The sequence below is a fragment of the Camelina sativa genome, chromosome 2 (assembly GCF_000633955.1).
Source record: "Camelina sativa cultivar DH55 chromosome 2, Cs, whole genome shotgun sequence".
Classification (NCBI taxonomy): domain Eukaryota; kingdom Viridiplantae; phylum Streptophyta; class Magnoliopsida; order Brassicales; family Brassicaceae; genus Camelina; species Camelina sativa.
In genome coordinates, this window is record NC_025686.1 from 24,909,258 (window position 1) to 24,936,139 (window position 26,882).

At 36.8% G+C, this 26,882-nt stretch overlaps 5 protein-coding genes across 5 annotated transcripts in view; 3 read left to right on the plus strand and 2 right to left on the minus strand.

Annotated features, from left to right (window-relative positions):
• LOC104756551 overlaps positions 1-3,156 on the minus strand; it is a 6,907-nt gene extending 3,751 nt beyond the window's left edge. The window contains exon 1 of the mRNA XM_010479161.1: positions 3,058-3,156. Coding sequence (XP_010477463.1) covers positions 3,058-3,156 — 99 coding nt within the window. The remainder of the gene's footprint in view (positions 1-3,057) is intronic.
• On the plus strand, positions 3,951-8,530 carry LOC104737367 (putative respiratory burst oxidase homolog protein H). The gene is made up of 13 exons (XM_010457537.1): positions 3,951-4,583; positions 4,755-4,917; positions 5,011-5,173; positions 5,261-6,064; positions 6,204-6,302; positions 6,560-6,675; positions 6,773-6,875; positions 6,997-7,103; positions 7,267-7,426; positions 7,528-7,701; positions 7,813-7,941; positions 8,140-8,218; positions 8,308-8,530. The coding sequence occupies exons 1-13, from the start codon at positions 4,133-4,135 to the stop codon at positions 8,415-8,417; spliced, it is 2,658 nt and encodes an 885-aa protein (XP_010455839.1). The 5' UTR covers positions 3,951-4,132; the 3' UTR covers positions 8,418-8,530.
• LOC104737376 (laccase-17) lies at positions 12,186-14,687 on the plus strand. Its single transcript, XM_010457548.2, has 6 exons — positions 12,186-12,379; positions 12,456-12,607; positions 12,696-12,940; positions 13,028-13,156; positions 13,236-14,222; positions 14,305-14,687. Exons 1-6 carry the CDS (start codon positions 12,290-12,292, stop codon positions 14,433-14,435), a joined length of 1,734 nt encoding a protein of 577 aa, XP_010455850.1. The 5' UTR covers positions 12,186-12,289; the 3' UTR covers positions 14,436-14,687.
• LOC104737385 (nucleolar protein 58-like) lies at positions 15,379-16,449 on the minus strand. Its single transcript, XM_010457556.2, has one exon. The coding sequence runs from the start codon at positions 16,375-16,377 to the stop codon at positions 15,646-15,648; it is 732 nt and encodes a 243-aa protein (XP_010455858.1). The 5' UTR covers positions 16,378-16,449; the 3' UTR covers positions 15,379-15,645.
• LOC104737395 (DNA-directed RNA polymerase III subunit 1-like) lies at positions 16,735-26,852 on the plus strand. The gene is made up of 28 exons (XM_010457566.2): positions 16,735-16,918; positions 17,022-17,113; positions 17,498-17,633; positions 17,818-17,967; positions 18,185-18,359; positions 18,660-18,856; positions 19,024-19,133; positions 19,220-19,319; positions 19,516-19,728; positions 19,819-19,967; positions 20,390-20,531; positions 20,620-20,760; positions 21,106-21,294; positions 21,847-22,054; positions 22,157-22,250; positions 22,504-22,738; positions 22,827-23,018; positions 23,383-23,481; positions 23,662-23,865; positions 23,946-24,161; positions 24,311-24,458; positions 24,562-24,713; positions 24,864-25,019; positions 25,100-25,210; positions 25,310-25,404; positions 25,793-25,997; positions 26,111-26,313; positions 26,600-26,852. Exons 2-28 carry the CDS (start codon positions 17,046-17,048, stop codon positions 26,649-26,651), a joined length of 4,140 nt encoding a protein of 1,379 aa, XP_010455868.1. The 5' UTR covers positions 16,735-16,918; positions 17,022-17,045; the 3' UTR covers positions 26,652-26,852.

Genomic DNA, 26,882 nt, shown 5'->3' on the forward strand with positions numbered 1-26,882 from the left:
CTGTCATGCCGGTCTATCCATCCTGTTAAACGTTGTCATGATTAAGGAGGTCAAAGAGCTGTGAAGAGACATGCACAATCATTCGAAGGTTTCACAACCTAAGAAATGATGAGTTCCAAATCAGTGGCTGACGCAATCTAATGATGTCACTGAAGCTCAAGATGCTGAAACAGTCATCATAAGGTTGTTTGATAAAATAAAAAAATAAAAAAAAATAAAAAAATAATAAAAAAAAAAGGTGCTCTTCAAAGAGATGAACTCCAGCTGCCTTAACATGTTGGGATGGATTGTAGACTAAAGGCATGCCAGTGTGAAAGACTACCCACATGCAACAGTCCTCTGATCTTCGAAAATTCAAGAGGTTGTGATAGTTTCTGGTGAAGGTTCTGAACAAGTGGCTGATACGACAAAGGTCTGGTTAGTGTTCTGCACTGTTTAATGTTGAGTAAAAAAAAAAAAAAAAACAAAATATTTAATGCTCATGTGTGTTTAATTCTCGTTCAGGGTCCCTCATGAATCTATCATTAGTGGCTGTGTGTATCTGTGTGTTTGGTTCATGAATCTGTTAATTAGGACTGAAAAAGGAAGAAGAATGAGATTTATTGCATGAATATTAACTGTGATTGATTGAATTAACGATTAAATGCAGTCAAATGAGGAAATAGATGCAGTGTACACTAATGTTTAATTAAGTGGTTTTAGGAAATCCTTAATGTTTTGGGCCGAGTTTGGGCAGCCCACTGAAACACACGGAGGTGTATAAAAAGGAGCAGCTAGGGTTTTGGCGTTTTCCTCATCACCCTTGAGATTTCAATCCTGTGTCGATTAATCTTCTGCTCAAATCTCTTCTTCTCTGTTCGATCAACGCTCTATCAACGATGAAGTCCATCTTTAGTGGTTTCCACTATGACTCTAGCTCAGATGAGGAGCTTCACACCCCACCGTCCTCGTTGCCTCCGCCCACTCCACTGGCTCCGATCGATCCCGCGACTGCCATGGTGGTTTACCAGCCTCAGGAGGAGTCCGTAGCTGCATCTTCGCCTCGGGTGAATCAAGTTCCCTCGCCCTCTCACGGGAACCAAGAAACTTGCGACTCTTCGTCTTCTCCGCCGAAAGAGGTGACGTCTCAATTTCCGGTCGTCGATCTCACTGGTGATGTCCCCGTTCCCACGGTGTCGAACCAGGGAATCTCGTCTCGTCTGCGTAAGAGACAATCAGCTGCGGATACAGATGGTCGTGAATCCAAGCGTCCGTCTCTTCGTAAGGACAAGGGTGTGTCCTCCTCACGCGGTGCATCGTCTAAGGACTTTGACACAAAACGGTTCATATCTGCTGAGGCTGCTCGACGGTATGGTTTCTTCACCTCTCGAACCATTGCTGCTGAGGTTAGCTATACTCAGGGAGTAGGTGTTTCTACTAGGGAGTTGCTTGAGCAAGTTGGTCTGTCAAAAACGGTCACCCAAATTGTTCCCTATGATTCTGAGATTGTTTATGAGTTCTGGGCGAATCTTCCTACAGTCAAGGTTGAAGGAAACTCAGTTGATGTGCTTGTCAGAGATTGGATGTACGAGTTTTCTCCCAGCCGCATCAATGCTCTGTTTGGTCTTCAATCAGTTGATATTCGTGAGCAAAAACTACAGACGGCTGCAATCCTGGAGGAGGATCTCGCACTCTTTTTGTCTGGTGGTCAAGTGAAGACTTGCAAGCAGCTTGTATCGACGGCGATTAAGGACCCAGTGATCAAGGATCTGAATAAGATTTGCTGCAGCAACTGGTCTCCCACGGTGAATACAGGGTACATATCCGCGAACAGAGCCATGGTGATCTACATGATCATGCATCGTATTCCCTTTGATTTTGGGAGAATGATCTACGAACAGATCATACAGTTGGGTCTGCAAGCTCAGTCAGGATTTCGTCTACCTTTTCCAAGCCTTATCCATCAGCTCCTTGCAGCACAACGCCCTGTTCCGAGTCTTCAGCAACAAGACGTGAAAAAGACAAAGGGGAAGCAGACTGTGTCGCGTTCCGCTGAAAAGACTGTTCGTAGGGGTTCATCTGCAGAGCGCAAAGCCATCCGGTTGGCGATCAAGATTCTGCAAGATGCCTTGGACGCTGGTAAGTTGTTTCTCACTTTGATATTTGCTCCAGTTTCTAGTTTAGTTTCTTGGTATTTTTGACTAAACTGTGCCAAACAAGCAGGGGGAGATGAGTCTGATTCAGAGGTCTGAGGGGGAGGTTAAGCTATGGGGGAGCAGTTGTTATCGTTGCTCATTGTTTTTATTTACTTTCATGTGGTTCTCCCCTGTTTAAAACTTAGACTTGTTGTTATTTTGTTTCTGTTTTGGTTTTGAACAATTTATTTTAACAAGTCTTTGTCGGTTAACCGTCTTGTGTTGATTGCTGGAATATTTTGCTAGTATGGTTGTGTTCTTGTCTTGGCTGTGTTTGTCTGTGCATTTTCAGGTTTGATGCTGCGGTTGCTTGTGTGGCAAGATTCAGTCAAAAAGGGGGAGATTGAAAGTGCATCAGAGCTCTGAAAGTGACAGGAGCTTGCGGAGTGTCTCAGAGCGCTGATATGCTGACGTGGTAGTTGAGCTGACGTGGAAGAAGATTATGGGAGTCGTGATAAGGAGCGTGAGAAGAAAGGAAGAGGAAGATCAAGATATACACGAGAAGATTGAGAGTATATTTGATCGAGAGGATTAGGGAGGATATTTCTTAGGATAAGGAATATTTCCTTTTAGTTAGGGATTCACAAAGATCTAGGTTAGAGATCATTTGTGAAGGGTTTAAAAGGACGAGGGCTGGCCGCAAAAAGAGTTAGCACTCGTGGGATAAGTTTGAGAGATTTGTAAACCTTCGAGCAAACAAAAAGAGCTTTGAAGGTGAGTGTGTTTTACTCTTTTAGATCTACACAGGGTGTTGTGTTAGATAGACAAGAGAGTAGGCTTAGATTCATAACTTGTAAAAAGGGAGTTTTATAAGTTTGAATAAAAGCGTTTGCTTGGCGCGTTTCCAAGCGATTCAAGTGATTGTCATTCTCTATACCTTTACATGCAGCTCATTGGACACGAGAAGATTGGCGGCACGTGTTAATTCGGACGTAGAAAAGAGCATCATGGTCATGAACGAGACCATTATAAAAGTGTCCATGATTTTGATTTTTTTTGTGTTGAAAGTATGTTGTCGATTGGAAATGGATCTTCGATTTCTCAAGTATTCACGTTACGTTTTTTTAACTCTAAATGGTCGTATAAATCTGACTCCGTTTTCACTCAAAGATGATTAATAGCTATATTCAGTTACAATTAGTCTTCATTGTCTACTACAGAAATAAGGTGAGTTCAGTATTGGCCTATCACAAGCCTGTTTCAGGCCCAAAAAACTTGGGGTTGGTCCAAGTCTTGGAATCTCAATCTCACTTTCATCCGGCTAGAGCTCCGAGGACTGTGATCTATATTGGCCCTGTGTCACTCTCTGATCTCTGAGGCACCATGATACAGTATAGCTTTCCGTAAATGGTATAAATTTTACCTTTTTAAATGAGGTATAAACTTTTTTAAGAACTGCTATGAACTCTTCTGCTTCTAGGGATAGATCCTAAACAGTTTTGCGATCATTTGCTTGTTTTGGTCAGCCATTAGAGCAATCACTTCGACAGGTATTTTTCTTACTTAAAATAATAATAATATAATATAAGAATCATAGTAACTTGGAAATATATATAGTAAATATTACATGCAGTTTAATTTTAATTTAATATCATGAACTTTCTAGTAGCACTAAGTCAAATTCAGAAGTTTCATTCTTTTTATAGGTCTTTGATTGGTCTGTGTGTGTTTGACCTCAAAAAAATTGCTTTCCTTAGAACTTTCTATTTTTAGTAAACTTTTCATGTGTCTTGCTTCCCAACTAAATAAACTAAACACAAATGTTACAAACGACACAAAAATCAATGCCTCTCCCCCTACTTTTCCTCCTCCTCATCTAATAATTCTTTCAAACCAGAAAAAAAAAACAAAAAAAAAAAACAAAACGTTTAAAGAAACAATAAGATAGAAGAATTATAAGATCTCCGACGATCCTTGGATCAATTACCGGTGCCGGAGAAAGAATAAACAAAAATACTATGAAAAATAATACTCCTCCCGAGGATTCAACAAAATGGATGTTAGAGAGTGTAGAGATCGATTCAATGGGTGAAGGTTCGTCTAAAGGACCCGACATTAACCTCAACAAGAACGAAGGTTTTCTTAAGAAGAACGCGTCAAGAAATTTTGGTGCATCGATAATCCGATCGTTGAGCGTTTCAAACTGGAGAAAGAGCGGTAATCTCGGGTCTCCGAGCACAAGGAAAAGCGGGAACCTAGGGCCTCCGACCAATGCGTTGCCCAAGAAGACAGGTCCACAAAGAGTGGAGAGGACAACATCTAGCGCCGCTAGGGGACTTCAGAGCTTGCGGTTCCTTGATCGGACGGTCACCGGACGGGAACGTGACGCATGGAAATCGATTGAGAACCGGTTTAATCAGTTCTCTGTTGACGGCAAGTTGCCCAAAGAGAAGTTCGGCGTCTGCATTGGTACTTAACAAATATACTAATAGTTAAACGCAAATTATATGTCAAAATCAAAAGACTAATATCTACACTGCAAAGACAAATATTTTTTGTAGACATAAGAACGAAATTGTTTTTTTTGTTTATTGTTTGATTAGAAAAAAGAAGATTAACGTCGATGGTATATGTTACTAGGAATGGGAGACACAATGGAGTTTGCGGCAGAAGTTTATGAGGCATTGGGACGGAGAAGACAAATAGAGACTGAAAACGGTATTGACAAAGAACAACTGAAGCTGTTTTGGGAAGACATGATCAAGAAAGACCTTGATTGTCGTCTTCAGATTTTCTTCGACATGTAATTTACTTAATCTTATATGTTTTCATATATTACATATATAACCAAATGCGGTTAATTAATTTAACCATTGTGGTTGTGGTTGTTGTTTAGGTGTGACAAGAACGGAGATGGTAAGCTCACGGAAGAGGAAGTGAAAGAAGTCATAGTCTTGAGCGCCTCCGCGAACCGCCTCGGGAATTTGAAAAAGAACGCTGCGGCTTATGCGTCTTTGATTATGGAAGAACTCGACCCTGATCACAAGGGATACATAGAGGTTCACTTTCTCTTTTTATTTTTATATCCCGATAAATATATATATAGAGAGTTATGTTTTAAATATTTCATTGTTTGTGTCGATCAGATGTGGCAGTTAGAAATACTATTAACAGGAATGGTGACAAATGCTGATGCTGATAAGATGAAGAAATCGCAAACTCTGACACGCGCGATGATCCCAGAGCGGTACAGAACCCCAATGAGCAAATACGTTTCGGTAACTGGGGAACTGATGCATGAGAACTGGAAAAAAATATGGGTACTCGTCTTGTGGATCATTATCAATGTTTATCTATTCATGTGGAAGTACGAAGAGTTCATGCGAAACCCTCTATACAATATCACCGGACGCTGTGTTTGCGCTGCTAAAGGAGCAGCCGAAACGCTTAAACTGAACATGGCTCTGATTTTGATACCAGTATGTAGAAAAACCCTAACGATCCTTAGGTCAACGTTTTTGAACCGCGTCGTCCCATTCGACGACAATATTAACTTCCACAAGGTGATTGCATATATGATCGCTTTCCAAGCTTTGCTCCACACGGCACTTCACATCTTCTGTAACTACCCTAGGTTAAGCTCGTGCTCCTACGACGTGTTCTTGACGTACGCGGGATCTGCCTTGGGAAATACGCAACCGAGTTACCTCGGTTTAATGACGACTTCAGTGTCGATCACGGGAGTTTTAATGATTTTCTTCATGGGATTCTCATTTACGCTCGCGATGCATTACTTTAGAAGGAACATAGTGAAATTGCCTAAACCGTTTAGCGTTCTTGCTGGTTTTAATGCGTTTTGGTATGCTCATCATTTGTTGGTTCTTGCTTATGTTCTTCTCATCATCCATGGTTACATCCTTATCATCGAGAAGCCTTGGTACCAAAAGACGGTAATTACGTTCAATTTCTTATATTTTTAAGTTTAACATAATAAATCGTTCACACACAAAAAAAAAGTAACATAATAAATTTCTGCATTTCAATCTTATTTTTAAAAATTTTTTTTTGGTAAATTGTATTATAATGAAGACATGGATGTATGTGGCCGTACCGATGCTGTTCTACGCGAGTGAGAGGCTTTTCTCACGTCTCCTACAAGAACACAGCCACCGTGTCAACGTTATTAAGGTAACAAACAAAAGGCTATATAAATATGTTGCCTTGATTTTATATGATTAATCACCAGGTCATCCATTTAGAATTTTGCACCTATGATTTATATATACACAAAAAACACTATTTTGATAATAATTATAGGTACACTAATAAGTGTATTAATTGAACATTGACAAAACTATAACATTTCTGAATAATTTATATAATTGAGTGTTTCTGTTCCTATATATTAATTTGTTTGTACATGTTTTTTTTTCCTTTCATCACAGGCTATTGTATATTCGGGCAACGTTCTTGCACTTTACGTGACCAAACCTCCCGGATTCAAATACAAAAGTGGCATGTACATGTTTGTCAAGTGTCCTGATCTGTCAAAGTTTGAATGGTATTCAAATTAATAATTGAGTAAAAATAAGTTAACTGATTAGTTTTTATAAGGTAAACTAAATAATGATATTCCAATTATCTCCCTTATTATTTAGGCATCCATTCTCCATTACTTCCGCACCAGGGGATGACTATTTAAGTGTTCACATAAGAGCCTTAGGAGATTGGACTACTGAACTTAGGAGCAGATTTGCAAAGGTAATTTTTTTCGCCACTCTTTATTTGTTTAGTTAAATATTTTTTTATAGCTGCGATATTTTAGTTTTATTTTATTAAATTTTAATTTAAGTGTAAACTGTTAAATTTTGATTATATATAGACATGCGAACCCACTCAAGCAGCTGCTAAACCTAAACCAAACAGTCTTATGAGGATGGAAACAAGAGCAGCGGGTGTGAATCCTCACATTGAAGAATCACAAGTCTTGTAAGTGAATACTAAACAATAATCACCAATTAAATGTTTATTATTTTGCAAGAAGATGAGTATGTTCAGTTGTTCACATAACCAGTGTTTTATATTTCAATCTGATTGCTGCTAAAAAAAAAAAAAAAACAAGTTGATCTGATCGGTTCATCTTTTGTATCAGATTCCCTAAAATTTTCATTAAAGGACCGTATGGAGCTCCGGCACAAAACTATCAGAAGTTCGACATCCTCTTACTAGTTGGCCTAGGGATTGGAGCAACTCCATTCATTAGCATTTTGAAAGACATGTTAAACCATCTAAAACCGGGGATTCCCAAAAGTGTAAGTTGTATATACTTTTTTGTTCATTAGTTTATGTGAGTTTGAATATAAAGGAAAATAATTAGAATCGGGGTCTACTTTTTTTGACATTGGAACATCAGGGGCAAAAGTACGAAGAAAGTGTAGGAGGATCGAGTGTAGCAGGTGATAGTGTTAGTGGTGGAGGAGGCAAAAAGTTTCCACAAAGAGCATATTTTTTTTGGGTGACAAGAGAACAAGCTTCATTTGATTGGTTCAAGGGAGTTATGGATGACATCGCCGAATTTGATAAAACCGTAAGTTTATTGTTTCATTTTTCCTTAAAATTCTTTTATGAATTGCCACAACAAAATAATAATTTTAACAGATTTTCTAAATAATATTTATAATGTTTTAATTTTTGGCAGCATGTGATAGAAATGCACAACTACTTAACAAGTATGTACGAAGCGGGAGATGCAAGATCTGCCCTGATCGCCATGGTTCAGAAACTTCAACATGCAAAGAATGGTGTTGATATTGTCTCCGAAAGCCGTGTAAGTTCTCATGAAAAGTATACTAAACAATTTTAATAGTTGTCCACTTTATATTAATGTTGAAGAAAACATAGAATCATTTTGACTTACAAGGAGATGTCACTAATGACATTTTGTTAACGTTTAGCACTCTTTAAGAAGTTACGTGTATCTCAATTATATAACTAATCAATCTTAATTATCCCCAAAACACATCAGATACGAACACATTTCGCAAGACCTAATTGGAGAAAAGTTTTTTCTGAATTGTCAAGCAAACACGAAGCTTGTCGAATAGGTAATTACTATCTTAAATAGTTAATATCAACTTTTTTGAAAAAAATATCTCTATGAACATCAATAATTCTTAACATGTGTATTTTTCAGGTGTATTCTACTGTGGAAGCCCAACATTGGTTAGACCACTTAGAGAACTTTGTCAGGAGTTTAGTCTCGAGTCATCCACTCGTTTTACTTTCCACAAGGAAAACTTCTAACCAAAATAATCTTAAAGAAACAGATTTTGCTTATCCTCAATCAGTTTGGGAATAAATTAAAGAACCATATATGCAGGATGTAATTAGTTGGTGAGATAATGTAAAAGTAATTAACGAAGTGAAAAATGTATAGTAACATTTTAATTAAGAAAATCTTAAGTATTGTTTTTATTGATCCATTTGCTTTGACATCGTTTTTGTATATATATTTTTGTGATGAAAATATTTGCTACAATTGTTTAGAACAATTTGTATATATATATATATATATATATATAGTTTTGTGAACTTGTGATTGTTATTTTTTCTTTGTCAAAATTTTCGAAATTGAGAAAATCTGACAAATTAATGCACAAACACTTTTCTGCATTTTACCAATTTTAAATTTGGTTTTTTAGATTATGTCTCCTAAATCAGATAAGTGTATTAGAAAAATTGCTTAACAGAATATGGATGATCGATTTTATCCTTATTTTAAAAATGTGATACTTTAAACTAGATAATGCAATTAGAAATTGCAATTTACTACTATAATATGTATCTATGAAAGTGTATATATGTTGGGTTTTGACTTGTAGTTTTCTCTAGTTTAGAACTAAATTTAAATGGAACGTGTGGCAGATCGGAAATAATCATCTTGCAAGCACAATTCTGAAATTGATACTAATTACAATAGTTGACATCCTTAAAACACTATAAAAATGGAGTGCTAGCCAAAAAAAAAAAATCTAATAAAAGTGGAGTAGAGTAGGTAATATGATAACGAAGTGTACAAAAGAGTCTAACTTGTTAAGCAATTGTTAGTTTTGGACCTTTCGTACGCATGGATAAATCATGGAACTTTCCACATTATTGATATTTTTTTTCATACAACATGGATTCTATACGATTTTACAAAGTTTTTTTTCTTTTTTTTTTGTTAAAGGATTTTACAAAGATTTATTAAATTAGATAAATGATAATAAATTATTTGCGAAAATTGCATTACTTAAAAACAAAAAATTCCGTCTTGCGTAGAACTAATCATATTACATATTATATTCTTGTTAAGTTAAATAGTCAGGATTTAATTCACCTCGAGCAAGCAAAACGTACCATATTGATAAAGATGTATGTAAATAATTGGTATACTATTCCTAAGGGAAGACTTTTTTCTTATGAAGAAAATTGTGTAAGAAATATTTTCTTTAGGTGTACTTATACTCTGCTTTTTCTTTTCGACGTTATTAAAGATTGGCTAATCTTGGGCACTTAAGGTAAAGCATCTTAATAATCATCATTGATCATTTCTATTCAAAGTTTAATGAAAAGAAGTTGATTATATTTTACATTTATATGGCTTAATGAGATACTTGTGCTAGTATAAGATTTTTCATATTCTTTGGTTGCTCTAATTATTGGTGGATACACAATGCAATGTTACTTTTCACTCATATGTTTTTTTGGACAAAAACTTTTCACTCTTATGAAGTTATGATATCTATTGTTAGAGAAAACTAAAGTTAAAGAAAAAAGAAAAAGATTATAACCCTGTGACATACATTTATATCATTTCACCAAACAGAAAAGAGAGAAAAATGTTATATAATATATATAGGACATATGACATACATTTGTGCAAGCACTGTAGTTGATAACAATGAGCGGGTGGCTAATTAATTACAGTTATCATATGGACACATCACACATGCATATATCTCTTTTACGTACGTCGAACTCTTAAGTTTTATAAGAATTTTGTAATTATCACCATCTTTATATATTCACCTAAAAGGTGGCTAGTAACTGTCCGCTCAAATATGTACATATATATTCGTATAGGATACGTTCTATATATGTATACATACGTGCATACAATATACTATATATTTTGTTGGAGCCTTAATCAGAAATCAAGGGTTGGTGTAACCACAATATATATGTGAAAAATTAAAATAACAAAAAAACATGTATTCAAACTTCCTCCAATCTAATTAATCTCTCTTTACATACTCTTATACTAATCATGTATTCACGTGTATATCTTACGCGTATGTATACAGTAATACAGTTTAAAGAATACACTTCTACGCCTATGTACGTAGAACAATATTTAAAAGTTTGAATGGTAATTAAGTTTAAGGTATTTAGATAGTTTCTCTAAAGTAGAGTTCTTTGAAATTGGTCTACGGCCTAAATATGTAAAAGTTCATCATACTATATGTTTTTAGTTTAATGTAATTAGATAATTATAGTCGAAACCGTTATAAGAGATATCAGAATTTCGTTTTCAAATAATATGGGAGATAATTATTACGCGGAATTAACCTGTTTCTAAATATAGCTCTCGTGTCACATGCCTAGTCTGGTTAATTAAAACTTAAAATGAATATCTATAACTAAAATTACTGTTTTTATGATATTGATTGTGAGTTACCAACTAAAATATTGTTAAAGACATAATTGTAGAAAAAACTACAAATGGTTTGAACTACATACTAATGATGTAAACTTGTGTTTCATCATTATGTCCGAGTATTTTCATTTAACCATTATTCAGTTTCAACATTTCTTTACTGTCTTTTTTTTTTTCTAGGAAAACTATATATATATTTAATTACCGACTTCTCATATATGCAGGGGGATAAGTTGATACGTACTTGTTAGCAACCTGTCTTGCATTTCGACTGTACATTTCTCAAATTTAAAAATTTGAAAGAGGAGAAGCAAAAAGTTTACAAATATACATTTTATATATTTATATTTATATAAATTTTTTGTTAAAGATACACATAATTAATTATATACACTTGTTGATTATAAACATAATTAAAATAATTTTTTAATCCGTTCAACAAATAATAATAAGTTGTGTAAATATGTGTATAGAGAGACATGTATATATAAGTGGCATGCCTTTGAGGATACGAACATAAAAGGGAGTTAGGTCACTTGCTTGGGAAATAAAATAGCCAACCTTAATTTGAGGTTTCCTCAACAATGTTCTTATAAAAAAAATGGAAAATCCTTCATGGATTTTGATATCTAACCCTAATCGTGACCTTCTTTGATAGCTACAATCTCCCTCTCCTTGCTTATTCCCCAAGCAATTTGAGCTTACGAATGTTTTGACTAACTCCACCTCGGTTAATCTCTCCTTTAGTAGTTAGTTCCCCCCACCTACAAATAAAATAAATTAATAAACAAACAGATGAAGTACTTATCACTTATAACATGCTTATGAAATGATGATATGTATTTTCTAAAATTTAACCGCTAACCACAAAAGTTACCCTTCCAAAAGAACCCAAGAGTGCTAAAATTTTGGGTCTAAATAAAACTTAGCCAAGGATCAAATCAAACGATAGTCCTAAACAGCCACGTCTGGTCCAAGTTACTTACTTTCTCATGTCAAAATTTGAAGTCTAATATACTCAATGCTGTCAAAGATGGAGCACAGGTAGAAGAACTGTCATATCCGAGAAACTCAAATTGGCAAATTTACATTTCATATCTAGAATCTACGCCATAGTATTGAGAAGGAAACAATAGTTTTTGAGGAATTGAAGAGGGTCAAAGAGTTTGACTTATCTTTGACACCACTCATACATTAGCTGTTCATATAATCTAACAACTAGTCCATATCAAGTTCTTCTGATTACAGGGAGTACTTCTCTACCAATTATCTTTTTGTTTTTTTCTTAAACATTTACTAATTGTTTTTTCTAGCTTTCCTGCTCAAGCAAGCACCTAACTCTCCCTTCCTATATATACACTAAAGGTTGAAACAATAAATACACAATCTACAGCAAAACATAAACAAATAACCGAGGCAGAGTATTCAGTAAACTCACCTGCGCTAATCAAAGCCTCGGGGATCAAGCTCACTGAACATGGGGTTTCAGCTTCTCTTAGCTATTTTCTCTTGTGTTCTTCTTCTTCCTCAACCTGCATTTGCGATTACAAGGCATTATACGCTGGAAGTATGTGAAGAATGTTTCTTCTGTTTATTAGTTTAAAAGGGGATGCAAATAATGATAAAACGTTTTGTTTTCACAGATCAAAATGCAGAACGTGACACGTCTTTGCCACACAAAGAGCCTTGTTTCTGTAAACGGGCAGTTTCCAGGACCTAAGCTTATTGCTAGAGAAGGTGACCAGCTTCTGATCAAAGTCGTTAATCAAGTGCCAAACAACATCTCTATCCACTGGTAAATAATCTTGAAACCACTTGTAGCATTATTAAGAGTAATGTTTGATTACTGATACTAGCTGGCTTTAATTCGTGAAAAATCTCAGGCATGGGATCCGGCAACTACGGACTGGTTGGGCTGATGGACCAGCCTATATAACCCAATGTCCTATTCAGACAGGACAAAGCTATGTCTACAACTATACCATTGTTGGTCAAAGAGGCACCCTGTTTTACCATGCTCACATTTCATGGCTTAGAGCAACAGTCTATGGTCCACTTATCATCCTTCCCAAACGCGGTGTTCCTTACCCGTTTGCTAAACCACACAAAGAAGTTCCCATGATCTTTGGTAAGGATGATGAGGAACAGAAACAGACAGAGACTATGATGAGAGTTAAAAAAAACATAATAACTGATTTTTATGGTTAAATTGCAGGGGAGTGGTTCAACGCAGACCCTGAGGCAATCATTCGCCAAGCAACACAAACAGGAGGTGGTCCTAATGTCTCTGATGCTTACACGATCAACGGGCTTCCTGGTCCATTATACAACTGCTCTGCCAAAGGTAGTAACTGGTTCCTACATCTAATTATGGTTTAATAATATATGACCCACTAATCTATGTAACGAATGATGTAAAACAGATACATTCAGACTGAGAGTGAAGCCAGGAAAAACATACCTTCTCAGGCTAATCAATGCTGCACTTAATGATGAGCTCTTTTTCAGCATCGCAAATCACACTGTTACGGTTGTTGAAGCTGATGCCATCTATGTTAAACCATTTGAGACGGATACCATCTTAATTGCGCCTGGCCAGACCACAAACGTCCTGCTGAAGACTAAACCTAGTTACCCGAGTGCCTCCTTCTTCATGAGTGCAAGACCATACGTCACAGGTCAAGGAACTTTCGATAACTCTACAGTTGCAGGAATCTTAGAATATGAACCATCTAAACAGACCAAAGATGATCACTCAAGGACTAAAATCAAGAATCTTCCACTCTTCAAACCAACACTCCCTGCTCTAAACGATACAAATTTTGCTACTAAGTTCAGCAACAAGCTACGCAGTCTGAACAGCAAAAACTTCCCAGCAAATGTGCCTCTGAATGTTGATCGAAAGTTCTTCTTCACAGTAGGATTGGGAACAAACCCGTGCAATCATAAGAATAACCAGACATGCCAGGGTCCTACTAACACCACAATGTTTGCTGCCTCAATCAGTAACATTTCCTTCACAATGCCAACAAAAGCTCTCCTTCAATCTCACTATTCTGGCCAATCTCATGGAGTGTATTCCCCCAAATTCCCATGGAGTCCCATTGTTCCGTTTAACTACACAGGCACTCCACCTAACAATACCATGGTTAGCAACGGGACAAACTTGATGGTTCTACCTTACAACACCAGTGTGGAGTTGGTGATGCAAGACACTAGCATTCTTGGTGCTGAAAGCCATCCACTTCACCTTCATGGGTTCAACTTCTTCGTCGTTGGCCAAGGCTTTGGGAATTTCGACGCAAACAAGGATCCTAAAAACTTCAACCTTGTTGACCCAATAGAGCGGAACACAATTGGTGTGCCATCTGGTGGATGGGCTGCTATTCGATTCCTTGCAGATAACCCAGGTAAGAGAAACAATTATAAACCAAAGAAACACAGCTTTACATAGATGAATAATAATAACCAAGTTTACAAAATGTTTCGCAGGAGTGTGGTTCATGCACTGTCACTTGGAAGTACATACCAGTTGGGGTCTGAGGATGGCTTGGCTTGTTCTTGATGGAGATAAGCCAGATCAGAAACTTCTTCCTCCTCCTGCTGACTTGCCCAAATGCTGAGAATTCTTGCTTCATGATTGAAGTCCTTTTCCTTTTTGTTTCTTGTCTCTTCTTTCTTACAAGCTTCGTGTATTTTTTTTGTTTTTTTTCCCCGGCCATTTATCGGTTTGACATGAGGTCAATTCCTGTTCAATAATTTGACATGAGGTCAATTTCTTTACAATTATTTACTGTTGCACATTTCTCCTTTCTGTAAGTGTAGAACTATGTAAACTCCAAATTAATATATATACACACAATCTAATTTGCATATATTGACCTTACCTTCGACTGTTTATCACAATCTCTGTAGCAATTAACTGTTGAAGATATACACAAAATCGTTTGATGATAAACAATGATGCAACATCCACATATGACATGTACACATTGTTTAGTGGAAATCTTCCCCAACCTTGAGCTAATATCTCTGTAGCAATTAGCTCAAAGTTGGTTTATTTGGGTTTTTAGCTCAAGGTTCAAGTAAACAATGATGCAACATCCACATATGACATGTACACATTGTGTTTACATATATATGATGATATTTGCGACATTTAAGGTTCCACAAAACTCAATTGTTTGCATGAAAGCCGTGTAGAAATGTATGGCTCTACATTCAAAACGGTTCTGTACATTTATCCCAAGTTTCCTAGTGTAATTTATCTATTAAAAGATCTTAGGAGTAGCACAAAGTCTAACTGAAACTCTCAAGAACCATAATAGCATGTAAGATTACATACCTGACGATCGAGGATTATCTGTTACTTGCACAAGTTTAGTTGAACAGGAAGTAGAAATCCCTCTTCCTTCACACAGAAAAAAACTTCACTGCAGAGCAATTGCGCAGACTTCCTACACTTTCAAGCACCAGACTTTCAAGTGCATAAGCAAAATTGAGTTTTACATATAGCATTTCTAGTTGATTTCACAACTTGAATAAGTAACGCTTAAAGAACTCATCTCTCTAAGTTCCAAACCTTTGCATTCAAACATCTTCCAAATATAGTCAGGGATATAAGAGGGTAGCATCACACTACCAAAACAACAAAAACTTGAATGCAGGCAACATAAACTAACAAGAGAAATCCAAAAAAATCAAATCTTTCTCAATCTTAATTGTCACCAAGTAACATCTTCAACTACACTTGAAACCAAAATTTGAAAGATTTGTAAAATTTCCACTACAAAATTCTCCCAAATAAACCAACTTTAACCATCAATCAAGCTCTTACAATTTCCTCTTTTTCTTGCTCTTCCTCTCCTCTGAACCCATCTCGTCATCACTCTTCCTCTTTTTTGTGCTCTTCCTCTCCTCTGAAGCCATCTCTTCCTCACTCTTCTTCTTCTTCTTCTCCTTCTTTCTCTCTTTGCTTATGTCCTCGTCTTCCAACTTATCCTTCACCTTCTCATCAATAACATCTTCATCTTTGTTCTTCTTCTTCTTCTTCTTTCTCTCTTTTCTATCTACGCTCATATCCTCGTCTTCCAACTTTTCCTCCACCTTCTCATCAATAACAACTTCATCTTTCTTCTTCTTCTTCTTCTTCTTCTTCTTCTTCTCCTTCTTTCTCTCTTTTCTATCTTCGCTCATTTCCTTGTCCTCAACCTTCTCATCAATAACATCTTCCTCTCTGTTCCTCTTATTCTTCTTCTCCTTTTCCCTTCCGTAAACTGATTCCTCACTCATACCTTCACTTTTCCGGTCACGTGCCTCCCCACCATCGATTTCTTCGGTAACATTCTGCTCACTCCTCGTCTCGGAGCTTGGCTTCGTCTCCTTCGATCTAATCTCCCTGTGGAAACTCTTTAATTCGGTGAAGGCAGCAGAAGCTCGTTGGAGATATGCTCTAACGTCTTGAGAGGCTCCATTATCGGAAGAAGTAAACCTAGAGAGAAGCGTAGCTGCTTTGGAGAGTGAGATTGGTTCAGCACTAATAACTCTTCCGGTGACGGTCTTCATCGGAAAAAAAAGAAGCTCGAAGATCGCCGCACCTCTCTCTCTCTCTGCACAAATTAGGGCAATTTCTCCGTGAAGTTTAGTACTTTCGAAATATACACAAAATCAAAACCCAAAATTACAAACTTACCCTTCTTTTTTTTTTTCAAGCCGAAATAAACAAGTGTACAAAACAAGCCTAATAACACAGAAGCCCACAGGCCCAAATAATAAATTGTCTTTTTTTTTTTCTCTCCTTTTTTATAAAGTTTGGGTTTTCCCTTTTTTGGTAGAGCTGACCATGTTATAGGTATATATAAAACACTCGCGACCTAATCAATGTTTAGAATAAATACCTCGGTGGTTGAGAGCCCTAGGTCAGAAACCTCAAGGTCGCAGGTTCGAAGCCGCAACTTAGGTTTTTTTTGGTTTTTGTTTTTTTTTTCCTCTCTCTTTTGTTGAATCCTCCATCTTTCTTGCTCGCCAGCCGTTCTGTATCTCCCGCCTGTTACTAAATCTCTGCTGCTTCTCCTTAAACCCTAAACCCACCTTCGTCTTTCTCACCGTAAGTTGATTTTTTATTTTTTCGATTGATCCCGAGTTTGCTTCTTCTTCTCTGACGTCGATTCGAACTTATTCGGGGTTTTGTTTTGTTTCTGTGTATAAAGTTTGAAGCTTTTTGATTGGGAGAGATGGAGACGAAGATGGAGATTGAATTCACTAAGAAGCCCTTCATCGAAGATGTTGGTGCTCTTAAAATGTATGTTCTTTTCACTATTTCTCCTCAAGTTTAACTTTTTCGTTGATGCAATTTTTCCCAAGTACGCTCCTTTTTAGCAGCTCTGGATCATACATACTCAATGTGTCTAAAATTCGTTTCTTTTGCTAACTTGGTTTAAAGGTCATGAAATTTTTTTGATTTGGGTGTCTGAGTTTTTATGTCAGATTGAGATGATTGTTTTACCAGTTTTGAGTTTCTTAGCTTAATGATGATCTTACTTTGATACAATTGAATAGGGTTTGTCTTTGAGTGTTGTTGATGAATGTCTGATTTGATTTATGGTTTGAGAATTTTTCAATTTTGTTTGTCAGTTTTTGTCGTTTGTTCCTGCTTGGGATTTTGACATTACTATTATCTCTGCAGAAAAAGCATAAACTTCTCTATGTTTTCTGATCTTGAGGTCATGAAAGCCGCTGAAGTTCAGGTCTGGAAGAATGGTTACTACGATCCCAATAATGGTGGTAAACCCCATGAAGGCGGCTTGTTGGATCCTCGAATGGTATCCGATTTTCCTATATATATATATATATATCCTTTGGTTTAACGTCTTATGCATATAGCCATGGCAAGAATTTTATGTCATGTCTTTGTCTCCTGCAGTTATTTGCATCAGTATATGTAATTCTAAACATTCACTTGCATAAAGACTATTGCTAAATGGTTTGTTCATTATGATTGTGCAGGGTCCTCCAAACAAAAGGTCTATATGCGCAACTTGTGAGGGGAACTTCCAAAATTGTCCGGGACACTACGGATATCTGAAGCTTGACCTCCCAGTTTACAACATTGGATACTTCAATTTTATCCTTGACATACTGAAGTGCATTTGTAAGGTAAGAGTTAGCCGATTATATCTCTCTAGTTTCTGTTCTCGACCCTTTTACTTTTGTTGAATGGAAACACTGGAGACAATTACAGCATATAAAAATTATTTCTAGGGAAGATGCCTTTCGAAATCCAGACAACACCTAATTTGCATAACAAAACTGTTTGTAGCATCAATAGTAGTTCACAAATATTGTTTTTTTTTTTTCCTTTCTTTTCCCGCAGCGCTGTTCGAACATGCTTTTGGACGAGAAATTGTATGAAGATCACTTGAGGAAGATGCGGAGTCCCAAAATGGAGCCATTGAAGAAGACTGAATTGGCGAAAGCGGTTGTCAAGAAGTGCAGTACAATGGCAAGCCAGAGAGTTATAACTTGCAAAAAATGTGGCTACCAGAATGGTATATTTTTGAACTATTTTTTGGCTGAAACTATTTAGATTCAATATGCTTTTTCGAAGATTTTTATTTATAACCTTGATTTCTTTTCTCATTCTTCATATGTTTCATCTTAGATGCAAAATTTAGCTCGTAGAACATTTTTGGAATTCTAATATCCAATGCAAAAATCCTATAACTTTTGTTATTGGTTAATCTCATATTATGTTATATTCTAATCTATGCTATGTTCTTGAAAGTGCTTCTTCCTACCCAGTTCAATTATATATTTTGGTTATGATGATTATCTGTTGATTATTTCAGGTATGGTGAAAAAGATTCCAGCCCAGATGGGTTTTATAGGTATCAGTCATGACCGGTCTAAAATTCATGGTGGAGAGGTTGATGAATTTAAAGCTGCAATATCCCACACAAAGGAGTCTAGTCAAGGAATAAATCCTCTTACCTATGTTCTTGATCCTAACGTGGTGCTTGGGCTTTTTAAAGGAATGAGTGACAAGGTATATTTGAGTTACATCACATGTTTTTCAACATAGTTTCCTGCGGTGTGTTCTTTTGCTCTCAGATTATATGCTTTAGTATAAAGGGAATTTTCTTATTTACAAATAATTCAGTCATGCTGATTCATTTTTTTTTTTTCCCTTTTTCTTTCTGAAATTGATTACAGGACTGTGAACTTCTTTATATTGCCCACAGACCTGAGAATCTTATCATAACGTGCATGCTTGTGCCACCTTTATCAATCCGACCGTCTGTTATGATTGGTGGCACAGAAAGGTTAGCTATTGTTTTGTTTATCTTTTTTATGTCAATTATACTTTCTACTGCTGATTTTCTTGAAAGAACGTGCTTTCTTGCTGCAGTAATGAAAATGACTTATCATCGCAATTAAAGCAAATCATTCAAGACAATGCTTCTCTTCATAGAATTTTGAATCAACCTACCACATCGACCAAAAACATGGTACGATCGAGTTATTTATTGCATCATTGCATCCCTATTTTGTGTATTTATGCATTCTGTACTGTTAAGTTTGTCTCTGTTTTTGTTAGATCTTACTGAAATGATTTCTTGGTTTACGTTTTTATTCATTTTTCTTTTATTACTATTTCATGTTAGATTATTTTCTTCTTACTTACTTTTGGGGATTTCCTTTTAGCAAGTGTGGGATACAGTACAAAGCGAGGTTGCAAAATTCATTAACAGTGAAGTCCGTGGTGTTCAAATTCAGCCAGACAGAAAACAACTGAGTGGAGTTCTTCAGCGTCTCAAAGGAAAACAGGGACGTTTCCGTGCAAATTTGTCAGGAAAGCGTGTCGAGTTCACTGGTAGAACTGTTATTTCACCTGATCCCAATTTGAAAATTACAGAGGTATCTTTTACCATAAATGGTTTTAAACTTTTGCTTTTTGTTATTTATATTTTTGGTGTAACTTATCACAAAGGTAACTAAACTTTTCAGGTAGGAATTCCCATCCTTATGGCTCGGATCTTAACTTTTCCTGAATGTGTTTCCCGTCATAATATTGAGAAGTTGAGACAATGTGTCCGTAATGGCCCGAATAAATACCCTGGTGCCAGAAATGTCAGATATCCGGATGGTTCTTCAAGGTAATGTTGTGTGCTAGTTTTGTTACTTCTTGGTTGATGCATACTATTGAAGGGGAGGAAACTGATCTTAGATGAGTTAATATATCTAGATAGCTAGTTTTCGCAGTTGAAGTGATCTTCAGTTTCAGTAAAATTATGTGAAATTGTAAATTTATGTCGACTCGTATATAGGTTTTGTTCATGGTATAGACACACCCAAACAGGAAAAGTACATAGGTAGAAATGAAAATGTGCAAGTAACAACTTTTCCTCTTAATGAAGCCAAGTCAAACCACTGGGATTTGTTTCAAGAAAATAGTAAAAACTATTACTGAACTGAAGTTACCTGATACCACTGAGGGACTGCATACTCCTCATAGGGTCATTTGCATGTTTTTGGGTGCTTGTCCATCATATGTGGCCATTAACACAAATCATTTCAGGACTTTGGTTGGTGATTATCGTAAGCGTATTGCTGATGAACTGACCATTGGATGCATAGTGGACCGCCATTTGGAAAATGGGGATGTTGTTCTTTTTAACAGGCAACCGAGTCTGCATCGGATGTCTATTATGTGTCACAGGGTCAGTACTGATTTAGAATGCTTAGTCATAATTTCTCTTGCCCTCATAGTAATCCTAAGTTCCTAATTTTACATTTGTTGTTCTGTAGGCAAGAATAATGCCTTGGAGAACGTTGAGGTTCAATGAATCGGTTTGTAACCCATATAATGCTGATTTTGATGGTGATGAGATGAACATGCACGTACCACAAACAGAGGAGGCTCGGACAGAGGCTATTACATTGATGGGGGTACTTGCTCTTTTACTTAGCATCATATGAAGTTTCTTGGGGATAGTCAATTATACGTTGGCTACGTTTAACACTCTCTATGCTCATATTCATGCACACATTACATACTAAGTACCAGATGATGATGAGATGGAGTCTTGCTTTAACAAATTCCACCAATGGTTTTCAACTAAATCAACTGAACCTTTAGGCTTTCCTAAGCAATTTAGATTCGTTAGTTGAGGAGATGCTGAGTTTAAAAATGTTTGAAAAACTTCATTGATATAACTGCTGACAGGAATAATTATCTGGGTGAGAAGTTCTCTTCTGGATGATTATTTACTTCTCCCTTGATTGGTCTCTCAGGTACAAAACAATTTATGCACCCCAAAAAACGGAGAAATTTTAGTAGCATCAACGCAGGATTTTTTGACAACTTCCTTTTTGATAACGAGAAAGGACACGTTTTATGACCGTGCAGCCTTTTCACTTATATGTTCTTACATGGGAGATGGCATGGATGCCATTGATTTGCCCACACCTTCAATCCTTAAGGTATGAGGCTTCTACACGTTTTCACCTCTATAATTTATCACAACTGACTTGAGAGTGTTAGATAGCTACCGTTTGTTCTGTTGGTATCAATTATCTTATATCTTTTTTTCTGTGCTTGTTTAATTTCTCATTATCTCTTTGCTGTCCTACTTCTTCTGGTAATCCTTCGTCATGGATTCTGAAATTGAGCGATAATTTTTGTCATTTTTTTCACTGAGAGATAATAGTTCTTATCTCAGCTTAGCTTTCTTTTGCTGGATGCTCAAGGTTATAGACATAATTTGTGGCTATCTTTCTGCTTTCCCATAATGTTAAAAGACCTTTTCCATATCACGTGTGTAGAAACTGCTCCAGTTCCAATTACTGTATCAACCTGGATTTTGCATGACATTCTACATTGTTGTCTTTAGTTTAATCGATGGGCTCAAATTCTGTGAGTTATTGATATTTAATCTGTGTGGTCAAATAAGTTGTGGACACTGGTAATTCTTCTACCTTTTTAGCATTTTTTCGTTCTATTTAAGTTCTTATCCAGATGCTTTTTTGATGCAGCCAATAGAGCTGTGGACTGGTAAACAGGTTTTTAGTGTTTTGCTGCGTCCAAATGCAAGTGTTAGAGTCTACGTAACTTTAAATGTGAAAGAGAAGAACTTCAAGAAGGGAAAGCGTGGTTTCGATGAAACAATGTGCGCAAATGATGGATGGGTTTATTTTCGAAATAGTGAGCTAATATCAGGACAACTGGGGAAGGCTACGTTGGGTGAGTCCAAGATGGAATGCAATATGTAGCAAATGGCAACAGATAGCTGTTCATTCTGGATTTTTTTTTCCTATATTTTGAGCACTTGATATTTTTTTCTAGGGAATGGAAACAAGGATGGATTATATTCTATTCTTCTAAGAGATTACAGCTCCCATGCTGCTGCAGTCTGCATGAATCGGCTAGCAAAATTGAGGTGAGTTCATGCATATGGGATTGTTTTATCTCCTCTGACTAATTTTTCCTTGATCTCACAGCAACGCTTCAATCTTTGTCTTGCTCATTCATTTTTCTGCTTCATCCCTATAATAATTTCAAAAGTTCTTCTTGCTTTGTGTGTGCTGTGTTTTCTGTGACATTTCTCTGCTATCTGCCATTGCTGCATCAAGGTATCGAGTAAAGGAATTATTTTTTGTCTAATTGGTAGCTCTTTATCTTGTTTTATGCAGTGCTCGGTGGATTGGAATCCATGGATTCTCCATTGGAATCGATGACGTTCAACCTGGTGCAGAGTTGAATAAAGAAAGAAAAACCACAATCCAGGAAGGATATGACCAATGCCAGAAGATAATTGAGGATTTTAATCGAGGAAATTTGCAACTTAAAGCTGGTCTAGATGGTGCAAAATCATTAGAAGCTGACATAACAGGGATTCTCAATACAATTCGAGAAGACACTGGGAGGGTGAATAAGCTTATACTAATGAATCCAGATCCTGGTTACCTACCAAAATACTAATGCTTCATCTTGTCATTATATTTGTGATATACAGGCCTGTATGCACGGGTTACATTGGAGAAACAGTCCCTTGATCATGTCACAGTGTGGTTCCAAAGGATCTCCTATCAATATCAGTCAGATGGTCGCATGTGTTGGTCAGCAGACAGTTAATGGTCACCGTGCTCCTGATGGATTTATAGATCGAAGTCTTCCTCATTTCCCTAGGATGTCCAAATCACCTGCAGTAAGTAAACAGCTTGCCAACCACTCTCCCCCGATTGACTGATTTGTTTTTGTATGAAGATGATCTGTTAAGTTTTTGTTCTATTTTAATCTCTCTTGCGTTGCAATTACTCCCCTCTATTTTAACCCCTGTGAGCAATCTTTAACATATTGGATGCTTCTAGCGCTCCTAATTACTAGAAATGTTTTGGAAATTTTCTTAAGCTATTCGTTGGAGGTGTCCTGAACAAGTAGAAACCATTTCTCGGCAGTGAATAATTTGTAGTAGGCTTCTTGGGATGGGAGCCTGATTACACTATTTTCCGTTTGTATTTATTACTGCTTTGAGAGCTAGGACCTGATCTCATGTCTTGTTGGCATCGCAGGCTAAAGGTTTTGTTGCTAATTCGTTCTACAGTGGTCTTACTGCCACAGAATTTTTCTTTCACACTATGGGTGGACGAGAAGGTCTAGTTGATACAGCGGTATGCATAAATCCTTCTCTTTTTTCTTTTTTTCTTTTTCCATTCTGGTCCTCTGTAATATATGAAAAGTTGTTCACTGAAAGAGACCGCCATGATGGTTCTCTGTAGGGTGACAGTGTTTTAACATCTGGACTGAAGATGGTCTTCACCTTTTTGTAACTAAACTCTTGTCTATTGCAGGTGAAAACTGCCAGTACAGGTTACATGTCCCGTAGACTGATGAAAGCCTTGGAGGATCTATTAGTCCATTATGATAACACAGTGCGAAATTCCAGCGGATGTATACTTCAATTTACTTATGGGGATGATGGAATGGACCCAGCACTAATGGAAGGAAAGGATGGAGCTCCTTTAAATTTTGATAGATTATTTCTGAAAATACAGGTGCTTTTTCGATTTTTGTATATTGGTTTTGGGTCCCTCTTTATTTAGAGTTTTGTCACAATCGGTACTTGCATTTGCAGGCCACATGTCCTCCTCGATCTCACCACAACTATCTTTCTTCTGAAGAACTGTTGCAAAAGTTTGAAGAGGAATTAGTCAGACATGATAAAAGTCGAGTTTGCTCTGACGCCTTCGTGAAAGCTCTTCGAAATTTTGTTTCCTTGCTTGGAGTAAAGTCTGCTAGCCCGCCCCAGGTTTTATACAAAGCATCTGGTGTGACTGATAAGCAACTCGAGGTGACTTTCTTTGTCTTCCTTTTTGGAGAAGAAAAATACTCTTGTGCATTTTGTGTCCTTAATTATATATATTGTTAGCTACATCATATTCTCTCCAGTCTTTGGATAAAATATGAAATTACCTCTGATATATTTATATAAATATGCAGGTATTTGTAAAAATTTGTGTATCTCGCTATCGGGAAAAAAAAATTGAGGCTGGGACTGCAATTGGGACAATAGGAGCTCAGAGTATTGGAGAACCTGGGACACAAATGACTCTTAAAACTTTTCACTTTGCCGGAGTTGCGAGCATGAGTATCCTTTTTGAAATTACTTATTTTCAGAATTTCGCTACAAAACTAGTGTTTATGACCACATATGAGTAGTAAGTTGTTGTGATTTCCTGAATCTGGTTCAGATATCACACAGGGAGTCCCCCGAATCAACGAAATCATAAATGCTTCCAAAAATATAAGCACACCTGTCATCTCAGCAGAACTTGAAAACCCCCTGGAATTGACTAGTGCACGATGGGTGAAAGGACGCATCGAAAAAACTACTTTAGGACAGGTTCTGATCTGAATTATTTTACATATCCAGTATTTGATAGTCGCTGCTGCTTGTTTTAAGTTCATATTCCAGGTGGCATTTTATTATAACTATTGGATCGTTGGTCCAGCACCAATCAGTTTGTTAAAATCCACTTGAATTATGGACCAGGTTGCTGAGAGTATCGAGGTGCTAATGACTTCAACATCAGCGTCAGTGAGAATAATTCTTGACAGTAAAATAATCGAGGAGGCATGTTTATCTATTACCCCCTGGTCGGTAAAAAATTCCATTCTAAAGACCCCCAGAATCAAACTGAACGATAATGTAAGTTCCTTAGATGTTATTGATGTATTCATTGCGGTGCACACAGGTCTTTAGTCTCATAGCAATGTGAATTTTTGCAGGATATTAGGGTTTTAGACTCGGGATTGGACATTACTCCTGTGGTGGATAAAAGTAGGACTCATTTCAATCTCCACAATCTGAAGAACGTGCTGCCAAATATTATAGTGAATGTGATATTCGTTAAACCACTCTCTCTCGCATATATATAAATATTAATAAAACATCTACGATTTTGTTATAATACTCGTTGTGTCGATTTGTTATGATAGGGGATCAAAACAGTTGAGCGAGTTGTTGTCGCAGAGGATATGGAGAAAAATAAACAGAAAGATGGGGAAAAAAGGTGGAAACTGTTTGTGGAGGGGTAAGTTTTCTTGAGCTTCAAGAGATGAGATTTTCCTCTGTTCTTTTTTTCCTTCCTGCAAGTGCTAGCTTAGCTGATATAACATGTCCTCTCGTTGGGCATGATTTGATTTGGTGAATACTTGATTTAGTTCATTAAGCAGTCTTTGTTTCTGTTTTTTGGTAAGCCACTGATATGAATTGTCAGTATTTCACTTGCTTAAACCAATTTTTGAACTACACAAAATGCTTTCTATAAACAAATACATGTCCAATATTGGGACTCTGATGAATAACCAACTCAGAACTTGGAAGGATGGTATCAACAAAACTGTAGTGTGAAAGAGAATATGTGCTCTCTCTTTCCCGCTATTGTAGATTTTGAATATTTTTCTTGATATATGTTTCAGCACAAACCTCCTGGCTGTTATGGGGACTCCGGGAATCAATGGGAGAACTACGACAAGTAACAATGTTGTCGAAGTGAGCAAAACACTGGGAATCGAAGCTGCAAGGACAACAATTATTGATGAAATAGGGACAGTTATGGGTAACCACGGTATGAGTATAGACATTCGTCACATGATGCTTTTGGCTGATGTCATGACTTACAGGGTCAGTTCTAAGACACTTGAATCTGTTAATATGATCTCTATTCTCTAATAATATATTTTTTTCTAATATTGTCATATTAATGATTAAGTATGTCATTTCAATCTCTTGATCAGGGGGAGGTTCTCGGGATTCAAAGAACCGGTATTCAGAAGATGGACAAAAGTGTGCTGATGCAGGCATCTTTTGAGAGGACTGGAGATCATTTATTTAGTGCAGCAATTAGCGGAAAGGTTGATAACATAGAGGGAGTCACAGAATGCGTGATTATGGGCATACCAATGAAGCTCGGAACTGGGATACTCAAAGTCCTCCAAAGGTCAGATTTCCATTCCTCTCTGTTTTTAAGGGTTCAGGTTGCGGCTTTTGCTTATGACATTACTGGAGTTCTCTGGATTTATGTGACATCTCATCTTGTGTTTCATGAGTCCCTTTTATCATATTGAAAAATATGTGAACGTTCAAAATATGCTTATTAGGCTTAATACTTATCCTTTCATTGTCTTCAGAGATTCTGGTATCAAATACCATTTTAGTTCGGTTTATGCCGTCGCCGTATAAATCTCCTTTGTCAAACTAACTATGTGGTTAATCTTGATCAACAGGACCGATGATCTGCCCAAGTTGAAATATGGACCTGATCCAATCATCTCTTGAAAAGACGGAAACAAAGGTTCATTGCAGTTCACTTTGCAGAATATATAGATGACAAGCAATGCAAGATCAGCCAGATGAATGAAACCAATTCTTGGGCTCTAACTCAGCCACCCAATTGGCATTCTAACGGCTAAGCAAAGGCCGGGCAATAAATTAGATTCAAACTAGAAATCGGATTTTTCATTTTGGTTTACAAAAGGGGAAAAATGGTTCTGTGCCCTGAGAGTTTTG